At 31.0% G+C, this 19,522-nt stretch overlaps 1 protein-coding gene across 2 annotated transcripts; it reads left to right on the top strand.

The window, feature by feature from the left end:
* The first annotated feature begins 1,083 nt into the window (after nucleotides 1–1,083).
* Nucleotides 1,084–11,139, top strand: LOC120078519 (glutamate receptor 3.2). 2 transcript variants are annotated; one of them, XM_039032791.1, is made up of 7 exons: nucleotides 1,084–1,144; nucleotides 1,276–1,973; nucleotides 2,772–4,117; nucleotides 4,194–4,471; nucleotides 5,279–5,310; nucleotides 5,412–5,806; nucleotides 10,487–11,137. In XM_039032791.1, the coding sequence occupies exons 2-7, from the start codon at nucleotides 1,727–1,729 to the stop codon at nucleotides 10,931–10,933; spliced, it is 2,745 nt and encodes a 914-aa protein (XP_038888719.1). In that variant the 5' UTR covers nucleotides 1,084–1,144; nucleotides 1,276–1,726; the 3' UTR covers nucleotides 10,934–11,137. The 2 variants fall into 2 exon arrangements, with proteins under 2 accessions (XP_038888719.1, XP_038888720.1); XM_039032792.1 differs by lacking the exon at nucleotides 1,084–1,144 and having other exon boundaries at nucleotides 1,877–1,995; nucleotides 10,487–11,139.
* The last annotated feature ends 8,383 nt before the right edge of the window (nucleotides 11,140–19,522 follow it).

Here is a 19,522-nt window from a genome sequence, read left to right as displayed (position 1 = left end):
TTAAAAAGTTTGTTTTGGTCATTGTACTTTCAAATTTTATTTGTTTTACTTTTTAAACTTTAAAAAAATTACCATTTTGATCCAGGGACCAAATTGGTTACTTTTTAAAAGTATAAAAACTAAAATGAACCAAAATTAAAAGCACGGTGATCAAAATGAATAAAGTTAAAAGTATACGGACCAAAATGAACCGTTTTAAAATATAGAGACCAAAATGAACAAAAATAAAAAGTATTATGACCAAAATGAACCTTTTGAAAGTATAGGAACCAAACGAACAAAAACCAAAAATACATGGATCAAAGTGGTGTTTAAGCCTATCTTTTATAATATTTCAAAACTATCTTAAAATAGAAATTCATTAGAATTTCAAACAAAAATTAAGATATGGAAGGGTATAATAATGACCTATAATGAAAATTACCATGCTTTAGGTCAAAGATTTTATTTGAAATTGTGAAGGATTTATACTTAGAAGGTCAAATGTCAAATGAAATTTTGAAAACATTTAAAAAAATGACAAAGTTATAATTCAACCTTATGAAATATTCTCATTGGTTGTGGCACAATATCATATAATATATTGGAAAGCACCACCACAAAGCTCAGTGCCCACTTCCCTTCACCTTTAAGCCCTTGCTTTCAACTACTTTTTAGCATCTTTTCATATGCTTCTTGTTTTCTTTAACCTTTTTTTTTTAATAATAAATAAATAGGGGAAAAAAAAACTTAGGCTATTGAGGACCCAACAATTTGTCTTAAATCCACCATTGAACTTTTAAGCCTTGTATTATATTCATTTATCACCCACTAATTCCAAGATTAACTTTTAGATATAACAATAATCTTTGGTTAAATCACTTAATGATCTAAAATTTAAGTTAATAGGTAAAGGTAAATAAGAGAAAACAAAATTGCATTAATTTGAACACGAGGCCTTCGAAACCACCTACTCTGATAAAATGTCAAATATCGATTAACCCAAAAACTCAAGTTGATGAATGAAGATAAATTTAATATTATATCATTTAACAATTTTAATAGTCGTAGAGTTTGAAGCCTTTTTTCCAGACATATCAAGTCCTTATGAAAGCATTTTTTTTTTTTTTTGCTCAATATATGCTTCTTGTTATTAAAAGCAAAAGTATGTGCTTCTTGTTATTATACTTAAGACTCATTTTCTCTGTTTTTTGGGTCTTTCTTATCATCCTTTCTTCTTCCTAATAGCTTCATTATCTAACACTTTTTTTTTTCACCTTTGATCTTATTCCTTAGGGTTTGAGATTATTGATGCAATCTTGGCTACTACTTCTTGTATTTGCTTTATTGTGGGATCTTCATTACTCCTCCAAGTTTAATCTCCTTTAACTTAACAGCTAAGTTTGAACTTCTTTTTTATTTGTGTTTTCTCAATTTGAAAACAAAGTATTCTGTTCTAACTTCCTGTTTTTAGTTATCAGATAATCTTTTTTCCTCTTGTTGCAAGAAAACTTGTTCTTTGGTTTATCCTGAAATTCTAGTACCATTTCATAATTACTCTCTCTATATATAGAAAGATATATTTTATTTAGAACTTATAATGATATTTTAGATAAATATGGTTTTCCATCTGTTTCTTCTGATAAGTAGTAACAATGCCGAACTTTGTTGATTCGTTTCCGTCGAACGAGTCGAGATTCGGTTGTGATATTCGATCACAGAAGGCTTAATTTTCAGCTTGATCTTTATGAGTATGGTTTGGCTTCTTTTAGTACTTCTTTGTGTTCAAGGAATTTCAGAAGGGGCCTCAAGAAATGAAGTGGTGAAAGTTGGAGCTATATTTTCACTTAGTTCTGTCAATGGGAAAGTTTCCAAGATTGCCATTGAAGCTGCTGAGAAAGATGTGAATTCTGATCCAAGTGTTCTTGGTGGAAGAAAGCTATCTATTTCCATACATGATGCAAATTATAGTGGATTTCTTGGTATAACAGGAGGTACACTTTTGTCCCACATAAGGTTTATGCATTCTTCTCTTTTGTTGATGGACTTGATTCTTGTCATTTTGATAATCGAAGTGATGTTTGAATACTATTTTGGTCTTGTACTTTCAGTTTTAGTCTATTTTGGCGTTAGTTCCCGAAGTTTTGAAACGTCTATTTTGGTCCTATACTTTTAAAAAAGATCATTCTAGTCTCTTCTTTCTCTATTTTATCTCTTTTTTTTTCAATCATAACATTCTGATAGTAGAAAGAAGTTTTAAATACTATTTTGGTTCGATACTTTTTGCTTTCATTTGTTTAGACGGTAGTCCTCATAGTTTTGAAATGTTCATTTTTGTCTCGTGTATTTTTAGAAAATTATCATTCTAGTCATTTCATTTTCTCTTTTATCTCTTTCAATCATAATTTCACCATAGCACTACTTTCACTAATTGAAATATAGCCATAAGTATAATTTTATATCGACGATTCCAGTTGTTTGTAGAATTTATATTAATTTTTTGCAAACCAAGACTAAAATGATACATTTTTTAAAAATACAAAGACCATAATTAACGTTTTGGAAGTTTTCCATAAACTTGAATAAATAAAAGTTGAAAGTATAGAAATCAAAATGATTCATTTTTAAAGGTACAAGATCAAAACAAACGTTTTAGAAGTATGCATAGACATGAATGAATAAAAGCTCAAACCAAAGAGACTAGAAATGGACCAAAGTTGAAAGAACCGAGACTAAAGTATATTTATTTTAAACTTGAAAGTAATTTTTCTTCTGTTTGTTTGTGATCACAGCAATGAAATACATGGTATCTGACACAGTTGCTATCCTTGGTCCAGAAGACTCTACAATGGCCCATATACTTTCCCATCTTTCTAATGAACTCCATATCCCATTATTGTCATTTACAGCATTAGACCCAACACTTTCATCTTTGCAATATCCATACTTCATTCAAACAGCTCCAAATGATCTGTTCCAAATGAATGCAATTGCTGATATGATTCATTATTACAGTTGGCACGACGTCGTCGTAGTTTTCACCGACGACGATCAATGTCGAAACAGTATGATTGCATTAGGTGATAAACTTGAAGAGAGAAGCTTGCAAATTTCCTCTAAAGTCCCACTTCCCCCTTACCCAACAGCAACAAGAACTGAAGTTCAAGATGCACTGACAAAGATCAAAATGATGGAATCTCGAGTAATCGTATTGTACACGTTTTCGAAAACTGGTTTCTTGGTTTTCGAAGTGGCTCAAAGCCTTAAAATGATGGAAGCTGGTTATGTTTGGATAACTTCTAGTTGGCTATCAACAGAACTAGATTCTACTTCATCACTTCCTTTGAAAATTGCCAACTCTATCCAAGGAGTTCTTACACTTCGTCTACACACGCCCAATTCGAAAAGTAAGCGATCGTTTATGTCGAGATGGAACGAGCTGAGTAATGGCTCATCAATTGGGTTGAATACATATGGCCTATATGCTTATGATACTGTTTGGATGATAGCAAGAGGAGTGAAAAAGTTATTGGATCAAAATGGCACTATCTCATTCTCCAAAGATACAAAAAATGCTGGTAGTCTTAGTGGAGAGACCTTGGATTTTAGTTCACTAAGAATCTTTAATGAAGGAAATGATTTACTTAACAATTTATTGAATATTAGAATGACTGGTTTAACAGGGCCTATTCAGTTTCTAGATAAATCCCCTTTACATCCTTCATATGATATCTTAAATGTTGTGAGATCTGGTTTGAAGAGAATTGGATATTGGTCTAACTATTCCGGTTTATCTGTCGTGGCGCCCGAAACGTTGTATGGAAAATCAATTAATCGTTCTATGTCAACCGATCAGTTAAGCAGCACAATGTGGCCTGGGGGATTGGCAACAAAGCCACGTGGTTGGGTTCTTCCGCTCGATGGAAGGCGGTTAAAAATCGCCGTTCCACGAAGAGTTAGTTATCAGGAATTCGTGACACCGGGAAATGGAAACGGAACAATCAAAGGATACTGTATTGATGTGTTCATTGCTGCTATCAATTTGCTTCCATATGCAGTTAATTATGAGTTCATTTTGTTTGGAGATGGTGAGGAGAATCCTAGCTACCTTGAACTTGTAAATAAAGTTGCATTGAAAGTAAGTAAAATTTTCAGAAGCATTTTGGTTTGTTCTTTTGTAGATTCTACTGAATGTGGGATATTGGTTTCTGTAGGAATTTGATGCTGCTGTTGGTGACATTGCAATCGTGACTAGCCGGACGAAGATGGTTGATTTTACGCAGCCGTATATCGACTCGGGGCTAGTAGTTTTGGCCCCTATGAAGAAGGTGAATTCAAGTCCTTTGGCATTCCTTCGCCCATTCTCACCAATGATGTGGGCTGTCACAGCAGCATTTTTCTTCCTCATTGGATTAGTTGTGTGGATACTGGAACATCGGACAAATGAAGAATTTCGAGGACATCCTAGGACACAATTCGTCACAATCCTCTGGTGAGTACTAAACACATGAGATGATCATGTCGAAAGGATAGTCGTTAACTCTATGATTAACTGAAATGTTCGAAAAATCCGACCTTTTTTGAGAACCTACAAACTATGGTTTTATGCATTCACACCATTTTCGTGTCATATAAACACTTTACTTCAGCAGGTTTTTGCTGCCATCCTTTCAATCAAGGGAAATTCTTATGAAAATTTCCTTTTTGTCCATATCTTTAATCGAATAGATACGAAAATAAACCGATTCGATACATTCAAAGAGATCAATATAAGAAAAATGCAACCTTGGTTTTTTAGAGAATGATAAATTGTCTCAAACAAGCTATTGGTATACTTGGAATATGTTATTTGCCGCTTCAAATGACGAAACCTAATTTGTATTCATTTATGCATTATTTTAGTTTTTGGGCCTAGGTTAAGAGATGTGTCATATATAAACCCTTTGACCCTATTGAATGTCTCTCTCTACCATCTGTATTATCTTTTTTTTTTTTAGTAATAAACTACTCTCTACCCATAGACATAACCAACACGTTGTTAGTGTACCATGTAAATCTCTATGTTGATCTTTATTGTTTACATTTTTTTCGTGTCATAACACTAGCATTCTAACTAATCATAGATTTACATTTCACATGGAACTCAATCATAGTTCTATTTTAGTTCAAAATCGCTCGAGCACGTTGAATTTTGTCTCTCCAGATTGATATAGTCAATGCAATATATAGCTTGTTCTTGTTCTTGTTCTTCAATCTTGATATTCATCCTCATCTTAGTATTTCTTATACTGTCATGCAGGTTTGGCTTCTCAACTATGTTTTTTGCACAAAGTAAGTCTTTTATTTGGAGATTCCATGCTTGTTTCCTTACTGTCAAGTACTTCATCATATTCTCTACAAGCGCTACAAGTTCAAAATATTCTCATTTTCAGGAGAAAACGTTGTGAGCACACTCGGTCGCTTCGTGATTGTCGTGTGGTTTTTTGTGGTTCTAATTATCACCTCGAGCTACACCGCTAACTTGACATCGATATTTACAGTACAACTAGCCGAGTCACCTATCACAGGAATTGATTCATTGATATCTAGCAATGTGCGTATAGGATTTCAAGTTGGTTCATTTGCTGAAAGTTATTTAAGTGAGCAACTTAATGTCCAAAAATCTAGGCTCATTGCTCTTGGATCCCCAGAAGAGTATGCTGCTGCCCTCAAGAATGGGACCGTCAGCGCTATTGTCGACGAGCAGCCATACATCGATCTCTTTCTCACCGAGTATTGCGATTATTCGATACAAGGTCAACAGTTCACCAAAAGTGGATGGGGATTTGTAAGTATATCTCAGACAAAACTTTCAAGTTATCATCTCCTTGACTTTTACAAATGTTTCGTTTGGTAATTATTTGGGTTTTTCGTTTTTTGTTTTTGAAGATTAGACCTATAAAACACTCTTTACTTTTTATCAATGTTTTAAAAAACCAAGTCTAATTTTTAAAACTAAAAAAAAAAGTTGTTTTTGTTTTTGAAATTTTACTAAGAAGTCAACTCTTTTATATAAAAAGAATATGCAAAACGTTGTAAAAAATTGAGAGGAAATGGACTTAATTTTCAAAAATCAAAAACAAAAAACAAAATGTTTACCAAATAGGCCTAAAATTTTCTTGCTTAGATATGATATAAATCCTTATGATATGTTTGGTTCATGTTTTCATAGGTTAGTGCAATCTATATTTAGATTAGATTTCTTTAGTTTTATATTCTTTTGTAAGAAAAACCAAACCTATAGTATAGGATAAGCAAACTTTCATGGTGAATGCATAACTCAGCTCCCTAAATTATCAAAGAAGTCTAATCCATGAACCAAACATATTTTGAACATGTTATTTAGGTCAAAATAGGTGAATTTTGTAACTAGTATATTTACAAGGAAAGAAGATACTTGAACAAAACAATATCTAGGCATTGAATTGGTTATTTTTTAGCTAGGAGAAGAGTAAAAAATATGTATGTTGGTTTGAAGTGAACAACACGAGCAAAAGGTCTAAAGAGAATGAGTTTAAGTTATGGTGACTAAGGAATAGACAAATCGGCTAGGATGTCGAAAGATATATAAACTAATAATAGTGATTGTTTTTCATAATAAAATGTGTATTGCATTTGAATGTCACATCAAAATGTGGTTACATTTTTTGTTGCTATATTTTGCATTCTTGCTATTCCTTTCGATTAATTTTGAGCTTGTTGTTATTATGAGATTAATAGATGAAAATTATTTACCATCCGATAGGTTAATAGGTGTTTCTTATTTGACAACCACCTAAAAAAAATTTGGTAAACAAAAGAAAAGAAATTTAGAGAGGACGAGATAAAGAAAATAGGTGTTTTTCTTTTTCAAAAAATAAATAGCTACTATTTTTTACGAATATATGCTTTAGTCTTTAGGGACCATTTTGTTTAAGGTTTTATTGATGTCTGGGAATAAATGATGTTTGGGAATAAGATGTCTGGCAATCAAATATGAGTGTTTGGTTGTGCATGGGAATGCTATCATAATTACATGAACAAAAGCTGTGTTTGTGTTTAATTATGTAATTAAACATGAAAATCTTATTATAATTATAATATATCAATAATTTAAAGAATAAATAATATTCAATATATCAATAAAAAGTTAATTACAAATAGTTATAAATATTTGAAGACCGAGTAATTTATAATTAAAATTAACCAATTAATGTATTTAATGAACGTCATACTAATTATAATCTAATACTTAATCATTTTTATTATTAATTAAGTTCAACATTAGTAATTTTAATTCTAATTAAATAATATAAGAAAATATATTTTAATGGATAATATATTATATAAAAAAGGAAAAAAAATGAAATAAAAATATGATATATTAATAAAGAATACTAAAAAGTATTTTGTAAGTGTGATATGTTAATAATGAATGGAGCAATAAAAATTAATCACAGTAAATAATCAGTGATGATTATATGTTCATAATGAATGATTAAATTAAAATTAATCTCAATAAATAATTACTTAATTATTTAAAAAAAATAATAAATTAATAAATTATTATTATTGAAAAAATGAAGTTTAATACTAACTAAATTTAACTAATCCTAGTTTACTAATTAAACATATTTAAGATAATGTTGGCTAATAAATTATTAATTTATATAAAAACAATTCCATTCATTTAGTAAATTTTTATTGTAAAAATAAGTTAGGTAAATATTTTAATAGATTATTATTGATTTATTAAAGTAAATATTTATATTATTTATGTTAAATTAATATTAATTAATTACTTATATTCAAAGTGAAATTATATGTAAAAAGAAAAGAGAGAAAAAGAGAAAACTGGGAATAGAAAATCCCTTATCCGTGAGAAATGAGGATGTCAGGGAATAACTTGCTTGAAAAGTGTGAAACAAACATAAGAATTTGATACTTATGTCAATTCCCATGCAAAAAACCCTCCAATGGTCATTTGGTTGACAGGTTTTCTGTATGAGAATTGGCATGGGTATTCAATTCTCATGTTTATTTCACATTTTTCACCTATTTGTTGGGAATAAGTTATTCCCAAACATTCTCATTTCTCACAAAAAAGGGGTTTTCTATTCTCTTCTAAAACTATGAGTTTTCTCCCCTCTATCTGTTTTTCATTGTACATATAATTTCACTTTGAATATAGTTAATTAATTAATTAATATTAATTTAACAAAAATGATATAAATATTTATTTTAATAAATCAATAATGATATATTAAAATATTTACTTGACTTAAATATATTTAATTAGTAAACTAGGATTAGTTAAATTTAGTTAGTATTAAACTTCATTTTCAATAATAATAATTTATTACTTTATTGTTTTTTAATAATCAAATAATTTATGAAGATTAATTTTAATTTGATCATTCATTATAAATATATAATCATCATTGATTCTTTATAAGAAGTTAATTATTTATTGTGATTATTTGTTATTACTCCATTCATTATTAACATATCATATTTACAAAATACTTTTATTCTTTATTGATATATCATATTTTTATCTCATTTTCTTCACCTTTTATACAATATATTGTCTATTTAAATATATTTTCTTATATTATTTAATTAAAAATAAAATTACTAATATTGAGCTTAATTAATAATAAAAATGATTAAGTGTTAGAATATAATTAGCATGACTTTCATTAAATTCATTAACAAGTTAATTTTAATTATAAAATTATTGAAATATTTAAAGTTATAATTAAAATATTGAATAATTATAATTATAATTATAATCTTCAAATATTTATAATTAAAATTATTATTGATTCATAATTAATTATTTTTTTATTGATATATTGAATACCATTATACTAAGATTTTCATACTTAATTTCATAAATTAAACACAAACACAATTTTTGTTTACAAAATTCTGATAGCATTCTCATACACAACCAAACACGGTCATTTTTTATTCCCAGACATTCTATTTTCAATCCTTAAACCAAACGACCCTTAATGTTTATGTAGTTTTTCATTTTAGTCCTTTATATTTTATCATCTTTCAATCTAATCGTCAATTGTTTTTCTGTATTTCTAATAATATATGGGGTGAAAGATTCGAGCTTCTAACATTAGAGTTGATATTGCAAACTTTATGTTAATTGAGTTATGTTCGTGTTGACTTTTATATCTCGTTATTGGTAAATATTAGATTTGACTAATGATAAACTCATATGGTATAATATAGTACTTATATTACTCAGTGAATTGACATATATTCAAAGAAACCATGCAATAAAAGGAAAACTCAGAAATTTCTGCAAAAAATTTAGAAACTTTTGGAGAGATTAAAAACATTCGATGACCTTTTTTTTCCTTTCTAAATTTCTACCAATGCACCAAGTATATATTGTTTAAGGATGTGTTTGGAATGCATTTTTAAATGTCTGATTTAAAATTAAGTCATTTTGAAAGAAAATAAAGTGTTTGACAACTACTCATTAAGTGAATTTTCAACTAATTTTGTCAAAACTGTTTAAATAAAAATGAATTTTTTTGAAGAAATAAAAAAAAAATTCAAGGCAATTCAAACGAGCCATAAGTTTATCGATAGTCAATTTTTAACAATCACCAATAATTGAAAATTTGAAAAATTGTAAACAATGAAAACTAAATTTAAAAAAAAAATGGAGAATAAAACATATAAGTAAATTACAAGTTCAATCCTTAAACTTTAGATTTTGCATCAAATAGGCCCTGCACTTTACATTTTGCATATGATAACGCTATATGAACTTTAAAACGTTTCAAACAAGCTCGTTAACTCTTGATTTTGTGTCTGGTAAGTCCTCGTGTTTTATAATTTCGTGTTCAATAGATTGTTGGGTGCTTTATTAAATACGAAATTAAAAACTTTATTAGACATTGATAAAAATTTGAAAATATTAAATTATATAAAGAAAAAAATAAGCATCTAAAAAAACATATATGACTTTGTTGCCAACCTTTTAGTCTCAGAATTTCGAAGAAATGTGCATTTAGTTCCCAAATTTTTAAAAATATGTGCATTCGGTTCATGCCTTTAAAAATATACCTATTTAGTCAAGTTTTCAAAATGTCTAATTTAGTGATTGAGTTTGTCACTTTAAAACGTTCTTGAAATTATTGTATTTTATTATTTTAAATATTAGGGTAATTGTTTTAAATGGTAAAATTGCTGAAAATATTTATAAATATACCGATAAACTGTGATAGATGTCATAATGGTCTACCACTTTGATGTATTTGTAAATAAGTTTGCCTCATTTTTCTTTATTCGAAAATATCATAAATATTATGACATTTTATATAAAAGATAATAATAATTTTCATACATTTTGACGAGCAAATACAAACTTTTTCTTCAATGAATTTAACAGTATGAGCCATATTATTTTGAAACAAAAACCTAAAACTTGAAGACTTATAAATTGCAATTTTGGTAGGCATTTCCACGAGACTCTCCATTAGTGGTAGATTTATCGACCGCCATACTCACTCTATCAGAAAATGGCCATCTTCAAAAGATTCACGACAAGTGGTTCTCAAGAAAATCTTGCAGTTCTGGAGATTCCGAACTCGATTCCGAGCAACTTCACTTGCAGAGCTTCATCGGATTGTTCTCCATTTGTGCCGGTGTGTGTTTATTCTCTCTTTTGCTCCATTTCTTCTACACAATGTGCCAATTCAATCGCCATTTGAAGAAAGATCCAGAAGCTTCGACCACCGGTGGCGATGGCCATGGCGATGGCGATGGCGTTGGCGGTTCCTGCCCTACGCGGCTGCGAAAATTCTTTAAGTTCGCAGACAAGAAGAAGGAAAGAAAGATGAGCTATTCGAAGAGAAAGATCGAAGATAGAGATACAGTCTCGAGTGAACGTGGAGAAGGTTAGGTTTTTGCAAAGTTCAGATCTCGAAGAATCGATTGATTCTCTTATCATTTTGTTTTTTTGTTTTAAAGTCGCAACTTCAATTAGCGACTATACCCTTTTTTTTTTTTTTTTTTTTGTGGGAGGGGTGTTGTTTTTGTATTTGAATCATTGAGTATGATAAATGCATATTTTTGTTCCCTCTTTATGTAATTAGGCTTGAAATAAGCAAATTTCATGTATAAATTTACGTATACATCTACTTCTATGGTATCTTAAGAGATATTTGGAACAATGAGTTTGAGAAATCTTGAGAGTTGGTCGTGGCTCACGAATTCCTTGGACCAGACAACGGGTAGAGTTCACAACTCCACTCTTAACTCTAACTCCTTGGACCTAACACTTTAATTTGATTAGCAAGATGTAAATAAAGGAATCAATTATATTCCTAAAATTTAATGGGTCGATTTTGAAAAATCAATTATAACATTTGGTATTGAAACTTTAGAAGAATATATTTGGTATTGAAATATCTATGTCAAGGATAAAGGAAGGACACGGATGGATATGGATGGGTGTGAGTGTGGGTGGGGTGAGGGTGGGTGTGGGCGTGGGCATGCAACGTGTGCATGTGCGTGTGTACGTACTTGCGAAAATTGAACTAAACCATGTGTAATTACAAGTTTTGGTTTGATTAAGTTCGATTTGCATTATAACACAAGGTTTTCGACATTCGACAATATAGGCTAACTTTCTTGCAAAGGTCTGGATAAAAGAAGACAACTTCTTATTCATAATGAAGACAAATAACCAAAACCCGTTTGATAACGATTTGATTTTTTGTTTTTTGTTCTTGCAAATCAAGCATATAAATATCTCTTCTAACTCTAAGATAAATGCATTTGTTTTATAAGATTTATATTTGGGAGTGCTTAAATTTACATAATATTCTTAGAATGTCGTTACAACTATTAATTAATTTATAACTAATTTAATCTAGTTTGAATTTATATCATATATTTAATGAAAAACCGACATTAAAAGTATAAATTTTGAACCCTATGAATCAAATTGAAACAAGAGTATAACATGTTGTAACATGAACATAATGGAAACTAAACTCAACACTAGAGGTGTACAATGACCCAACAACCCAAAAAATCCCATCGCAGGTTGCATTAAAAAAAATTGGGTTGGCCCAACCCAACCCAAATTTTATAAGTATTAATAATATATATATACACACACAAGTATATATATTTCTCTTTGTTTAAATTTGATTAAATTGTGAATTTTTAATATTTTTCTTTTAAAATTGTTATGGTATTTGTTTTTGTTTAAAGTTTGTAATAAATATCATAGATATTTGATATTCAACACTTTAATTTTATGAGATTTTAGTTAATAGTCACGTAGTTGTAGATAAATTTACATATTTTTAATTTAAAAGAAAAAAAAGTAAGTTATACCGACAACCCAACTCAACCCAAACCCGAATTTTAAGAGTTGGGTTGGGTTAGGTTGAAGAATTTATTTACTCAAAAATTAAGAACTAATAAAAACTAAACCCAAAATCTAGTAAAAAAAATTTTAATTATTTTTTCTTTTTTGTAGAAAAAACTAGGGCTGACAAGAGAAATAACAAATTTTAAAATTTCATTTGGAAAAATGGAAAAAAAAAAAAAAAAAAAAAAGCTTTCAAAATTGTAAAAATAGCAAAAAAAAAATTATATAATAGAAAATACTAATTATTAAATGACAAAATTACCCTAAAACAACAAGATTAAGTACAAGTGAGAATGCATTGATACATTACTTCAAAAACAATTCGAATACCACTCTTCAAGAAATTTATTTCGTGGAACTTGAACTTTATATTTGTATTAATTTTGTGGAAAATGAGTACAATCTCTAATACATAATATTTTGATGCTTTCAAAATAAACTAGAGTCTTTAAGCTGGTTGATCTTTTTGAATGATCGGCCTTCGGGCTTGTTGATTTTCTTAGATGATCGGCTTTTGGGCTTATTGATATTCTTGGAAGATTGGCCTTTGGGCTTGTTGATTTTCTTGGATTATCGACCTTTGGACCGACCTTTGGACTTGTTGATCTTCTTGGACGACCGGCTTTTGGGTTTGTTGATCTTCTTTGATGCTTGGCTTTTGTGTTTGTTGATCTTCTTGGATGATCGTCCTTTGGGCTTGATGATCTTTTTGGATGATCGGCCTCTGGGCTTGATGATCTTCTTGGATGATCGGCCTTTGGGTTTGTTGATCTTCTTTGAGGATTAGTGTTCACACGAGGCTTCCGGAGAAACTTGTTTCGTGGAGTTTAACTTGAGTTGGTGTTGATGTTGATTTTGATGTGATGTGATTCGATCTCTAGTACTTGATCCTCTAATTCTCTCTCAGTCGAATGCGTACTCTTGATTTGAGGAAGCGAAGCGTATGATGATCTTGGAGTTGAAATCTTGGAGGAATGCTCGTATCTCCAAAGGACTTCAGTCTTCAAGTGATCAGATTGTTTGTATCTTCAGAGGACTTTGGTCTTCAGAACTTTGATATGTCTTCTGATCTTCAGAGCTTCAGTATTTTATGATCTTCAGAGCTTTGATATGTCTTCTGATCTTTAGAGCTTTAGTATCTTCTGATCTTCAAAGCTTTGGAGGAGTTATGTTCTTTAGATCCTTGAAGTTTCGGACTTCAGATCTTCAGAGAGATTTTGCTTTCAATTCCTCATCCCTAAATGAATAGATATGACCTCTCTATTTATAGAGGCTCTCATGGGCCTTACATGGGCTTGGGTCTAATTACTTTATGGGGCCCAAATTGGGTTTGGGCTAAAGTTGGGCCTGGGCCCATTTGTTGTTGGGTTGAAATATGAGCTTGAGTTTAATCTTTAATTTTAACTCAAAATTTCACTATGGATTTGGATTAGGTTAAGTCCGAGCGAATTTAATTATTTGGCCCAATCCAACTTATAATTTTTTCAATAGGCTCGGGCTTTCATTGATGATGTGGCAATCTGTGATTCGCCGAAATTTCTCATTCAATAAATGCCCATTTTCGAGATTTATACACATCTATACGGTGGATGAATCTCGAAAAAGTTAATTTGAAATTAAAGTACGATTTTGACTTTAATTTGATGCATCATCTTGATCAAAATATGAGAATTTAGATCAAAATTTTGATTTGACATTTGTTTGACACATTTTAGACCATGTAAATAAAAAGATGAACTTTAGTTCATGACTTTCTTGTTTAAGAGTAAGCTTTTATTTGAACTTGAGTATAAAATTTATGTTCCACCTTAATTGTAATTGAATTTTGAGTAATATCCCAAATACTACCATTTGTTTTTTAGATTTCAAAATATACTCAATTCTTGATGCAAATTTGAAGTAGAATTTTGACTTCGTCTTTCTCTTTCCTTCAACTTTGATTTGGTGAAGTTTGAAGTGCAACATATTTTGATTTGAGGCAACACTTAAAGTTATGCCAAAATTTTGACATTGGAGTAAAATTTAGTTAGTACGTCAAATCTTTACTTGAATTTGGAATATGATTTTAATTTTATTACAATTTTGATTTGGAGTGATTTTGAATATAATTTGAATTCACTCCAAAAATATGGTTTACATTGGAATCTAATTGTCCACCTATACAAAAATTAGAATATACCAAAGTTTGAGAGAAGAATTCTATCCCCAATTTTGGCCTTTAATTTAATTTGACTTTTACTCAAACTTTGATAATTTGTAGGGAATTTCTGACCTACCAAAATTTGAAGCGAGCTAAAATGAAGTCTTAAAAAAGAAATCTAACCAAGTAAATCTTTGAATTTTAGGTTGCACTTAACTTGTGATGGAATCATTGTTGGGATTGATGCCCTAAAGTCTTGTGTCTTGTAGTTTGTAAACAATTTGTACGAACGTTTATGATGTATAATGTATTATGTTTACTTTACTTCTTGATTTTGCTCATCTAAATGTTTTATTTTCTTTACCACAAATCAATTAACTAAAATCTCTGATTGTCTTTATGTAACTTAAGCATGTATGTGGTGACATACAAATGGATCATGTCTTAAGAGATAACCAAAATGGTCTGTAGTATATGGATAAAGGAGAGAAACCTTATTCTAGTAACGCTACGGATGCAGCCCGCTTTGTGGAATAGTTACAAGTGCTATGACTTGTCATAAATGGTCTGATCCTAATCATTCGTGTAAGGGACATGCGAGCGGGGGCGTCCTATACAAAGAGTTTGTATAAGACCTGACCACGAAGTGTTAACGTCTCGTGATATAACACCGTTCATGACAAAGAATTTACTTCACTAGGATGACCATAGGTAACATGACCTCAATCCTGAGTGAGTTGGGAACTCCTACCATTGAAAGCGGTCCTTTGATTTGCATGGGTACGAGTGGCCAAGCCGCCGACTCAAACCTACTACTTTGGGGATTCGTCTGATTTAAGAATTGGGAACTCAGCTACACAAGATGGAATTCGCTCCTTTTTCGATGCAGGGGTAAATAGATAGATAGCTCCCTTAAGGGCTGATTTTAGGGCTTGAACGATGTGACACTATACACCTTCTCATGACCCGAGAGGTGTTCACACATAGTTGGACTATGTTATATTGTTCATTAAAGGGATCAGTGGTACTTAAGGAGTGAGATTTAACTATAGGGGCAAAATGGTAAATTGGCTCAGTTGTACTTACGAGCATTTGTGTAGGGTTATCGTACTCATGATTGGTTATATCCGATGGACACATAAATATATATGTGGTAAGAAGAGTTCAACTGTCGATCTTTAGTGGAATGCCTGGCAATTAACGAATAGTGGATCTCGTGGCTAAATAGTTAAGTAAACTATTCACGTACTGTTGGAGCTTCGAGTCATAGGTCCATAAGGTCCCCTTGATAGCTTGGATACAGGTTGAGAATCGATTTTTATGTCAATTTGAAATGTTCAAATTGACAAGAGGGAGTTCGATTATATATGATATAATTGAACTAGTTAATTGTATATGATATGATTGACTAAATGTATAAGATACATTATTTTGGAGAAAATTGGATATAAATATGATTTATATCAAGTAGAGGAGAAAACACTATAGTTGATATATGATATCAAACTATAGGTTAAAAATTTAATATGATTATATTCATTATTTTATTAATTGGGCGGTTATGTGATAATTGGCCGAAGTTTTTTCCGAATTTTGTACAAAAGTGAGAAGTTGAATTCAGTTCTTGTAACTGAAGAATAAAATGAAAATAGTTTTCATTTTGCAAAAGACATACGAGATTGCTCACTGTGTGAAAGTATTGTATCGCTTAGTGTTGAGAGCCTATATGATAGTGTTCTCCTACTAAACGATCGCATACCCGCGTTTCCTAAATGATCGCCCGCGTTTCTCAAACGATCGCTTACCTTTACTAGACGATCGCTTAGCGTGCCGAGCATAACTAAACGATTGCTTACCTTTTGATAGACGATTGCTTAGCATTTACTACACGATCGTGTACCCCGACCTAAACGACCAAGCACCTGACTATATGTTAGTCTTCCCTTTCTCTCACTTGCTTTTTCGTAGTACACGATTGTTTTTCTTCCTCCCCTCTATCAATCCCATCAAAGTCCACCATTTGGATTCTCACTCCGAGAATACTAAGGGCTTCGAGTGGTGGTGTCATCCCCGTTGCCTTTTGTTCGTGTGCTGCTATAACGACCGTGGTGGTACTAGGCAATTGCTTGCTAGACGAGAAGGAGCGAGAGGAGTTTGTTCACGTTAAGACCGAGATTTGTGAAGAAAGTCTTCAACTGGTAAGTTCTCGATCTCTTGTATTTTATCTTTTAAAGCATGCCAGTAATTAGTGTTTTCAATGCATATTTATATGTTAGAATGTACGTGTGGAAATTTTGTCACAATAAAATTGGAAAGATCCGCTTCCACTCATAGGCACTATTGTATAAGAGTTCATTTATTCACAACTTCCAACAATTTCTCAAAATTTTCAAGTGGTTGAGAAAAATGAGTTTTTTCTATTTGAATTTGAGATATTTGGTGGTTGTGATTTGATTCCCTTTTCTTATATAAATAGAGAAGAAGTGTGTGATAATTTCATAACCTTCCATTCTACTGCTTCATTCTTATATTTTTTGATCAAAATCAAGCCTACTTCTTTTTCTTCATTTTTTTTTCGTTTATTCTTCCTTCTTTTCAAGATTATTTTCTGCATCTTTTCCAAACTTTTTTTTTTCAAGTTTCCTTGGCCATAGGTGGTAGGATGTCACCGTCGTTGGCTTTGGTGTTTGATACATTGTTGTCGTCGTGTGTTGTTGGATGGCCAAGATTTCAAGACAAATTTATTTCGTGGAACTTAAACTTTATATTTGTATTAATTTTGTGGAGAGTGAGTACAATCTCTAGTACATAATATTTTGATGCTTTCAAAATAAACTATAGTCTTTAAGTTGGTTGATTTTTTTAAATGATCGGCCTTCGGGCTTGTTGATCTTCTTGGATGATTGGTCTTTGGGCTTATTAATCTTCGTGGATGATCGGACTTTGGGCTTGATAATCTTCTTGGACGATCGGCCTTTGGGCTTGTTGATCTTTTTGGACGATCGACCTTTGGGCTTGATGATGATCGGCCTTTGGGCTTGATGATCTTCTTGGATGATCGGCCTTTGGGCTTGATGACCTTCTTGGACATCGATCTTTGGGCTTGTTGATCTTATTGAATGATTAGCCTTTGGGCTTGATGATCTTCTTGGATGATTGGCCTTTGGACTTGTTGATCTTCTTGGATGATCGGCCTTTGTGCTTATTGATCTTCTTGGATGACCGGTCTTTGGGCTTGATGATCGATCTTTGGGCTTGATGATCTTTTTGGACAATCGGCCTTTGGGCTTGACGATCTTCTTGGATGATCGAACTTTGTACTTGATGATCTTCTTCGAGGATTAGTGTTCACATAAGGCTTCCAGATAAACTTGTTTCGTAGAATTGAACTTGAGTTGTGTTGATGTTGATTTTGATTTGATGCGATGTGGTTCGATCTCTAGTACTTGATTCTCTGATTCTCTCTCAGTCGAATGCGTACTCTTGATTTGAGGAAGCGAAGCGCATGATGATCTTGGAGTTGAAATCTTGGAAGAATGCCTGTATCTCCAAATGGCTTCGGTCTTCATAATGTTTTTATCTCCAAAGGACTTCAGTCTTCAAGTGATCAGATTGCTTGTATCTTTCGAGGACTTCGGTCTTCAAAACTTCGATATGTCTTTTGATCTTCAGAGCTTCAGTGTCTTCTGATCTTCAGAGTTTTGATATGTCTTCTGATCTTCAGAGCTTGAGTATCTTGTGATCGTCAAAGCTTTGGAGGAGTTATGTTCTTCAGATTATCGAAGCTTCAAATTTCAAATCTTCAGAGAGATTTTGCTTTCAATTCCTCCTCCTTAAATGAAGAGATAAGATCCCTATTCATAGAGGTTTCTTATGGGTCTTACATGGGCTTGGGCCCATTTGTTGTTGGGTCGAAATTCTGGGCTTGAACTTAATCTTTAATTTTAACCCAAAATTTCATCATGGGTTTGAATTGGGTCGGGCCCAAGCGACTTTAATTATTTGGCCCGATCCAACTTATAATTTTTCTGAAAGGCTCGAGATTTCATTGATGATGTGGCAACTTGCGATTCGCCGAAATTTCTCATTCAACAACCACGAATATGTTATACCTAAACATTCTAAAACCATAAATATACCATATCTAAATATTCCATAAGCAATAATTAAAAATCACCGAGTATGATCTTTAACACTTCCAGCGGTCTATAAAATGCATGTATGCGAGGGAAGTATCAATAATAAACTGAACAATATATATACACACACGTATTTCAAACATTTAAAGTTTAATTCACATTTATATGTTTATTTTTAAGTATAATAATTTATTTTTACGTGTTTCTATATGAAAAAATAAAAACATAGAAAATATGAACAAAAATCAAATTAATTTAATAACAATATGCATAAAATAATGAAAAATATTTAGATACAATTGAATTTGTAACAATATTTAAACAAATAGAAGGTTGGTTAAATAAAATCAAATTTAATAATAAAAGATAAATTCATATATAAATTAGGGAGAAAATCAGAAAGTTTTTGTTTATTGTGATTAATTCAGTAAGTAGTTAAATAAAATATAAATTCAAATATAATTTGAGGAGAAAAATGAGGAAGTGTGTTCGTTTTTTTATAATTACACCGTGTTTATAATATCATTTTCATTTAAACTTCAACAATTACTCTGTATTTATAACCCCACCAACCACAAAACCTACGAAAGAAGACTAACGTGGAGACATAGCAAAAACAGCAGCAAAAGTGAATACTTATTTGTTTGTCAATGACAAAATTTAAATGAAATATATAGTTTGTTAGAAGATAATAGGTATAAAATATCAAGTAAAATTCTAACCAAGATTAAAAAATTTATTTTGAAATTAAAATAAACCAATAAAATAATTTAAAATCTAAAGATATATTATAAATTAAAATCAAAATGGTGATAAACAAATTAAAGA

The sequence above is a fragment of the Benincasa hispida genome, chromosome 5, assembly GCF_009727055.1.
Source record: "Benincasa hispida cultivar B227 chromosome 5, ASM972705v1, whole genome shotgun sequence".
In the NCBI taxonomy this organism is placed as follows: domain Eukaryota; kingdom Viridiplantae; phylum Streptophyta; class Magnoliopsida; order Cucurbitales; family Cucurbitaceae; genus Benincasa; species Benincasa hispida.
Note: the sequence above shows the minus strand (reverse complement) of the source record. Positions and strands in the feature narration are given on the sequence as shown.

Coding starts and splice junctions, on each gene's coding strand:
- LOC120078519 (XM_039032791.1), top strand. CDS start 1,727: ATGAGTATGGTTTGGCTTCTTTTAGTACTTCTTTGTGTTCAAGGAATT. Junction 1,974..2,771: donor ATTTCTTGGTATAACAGGAG/GTACACTTTTGT, acceptor TTGTGATCACAG/CAATGAAATACATGGTATCT. Junction 4,118..4,193: donor TAAATAAAGTTGCATTGAAA/GTAAGTAAAATT, acceptor TGGTTTCTGTAG/GAATTTGATGCTGCTGTTGG.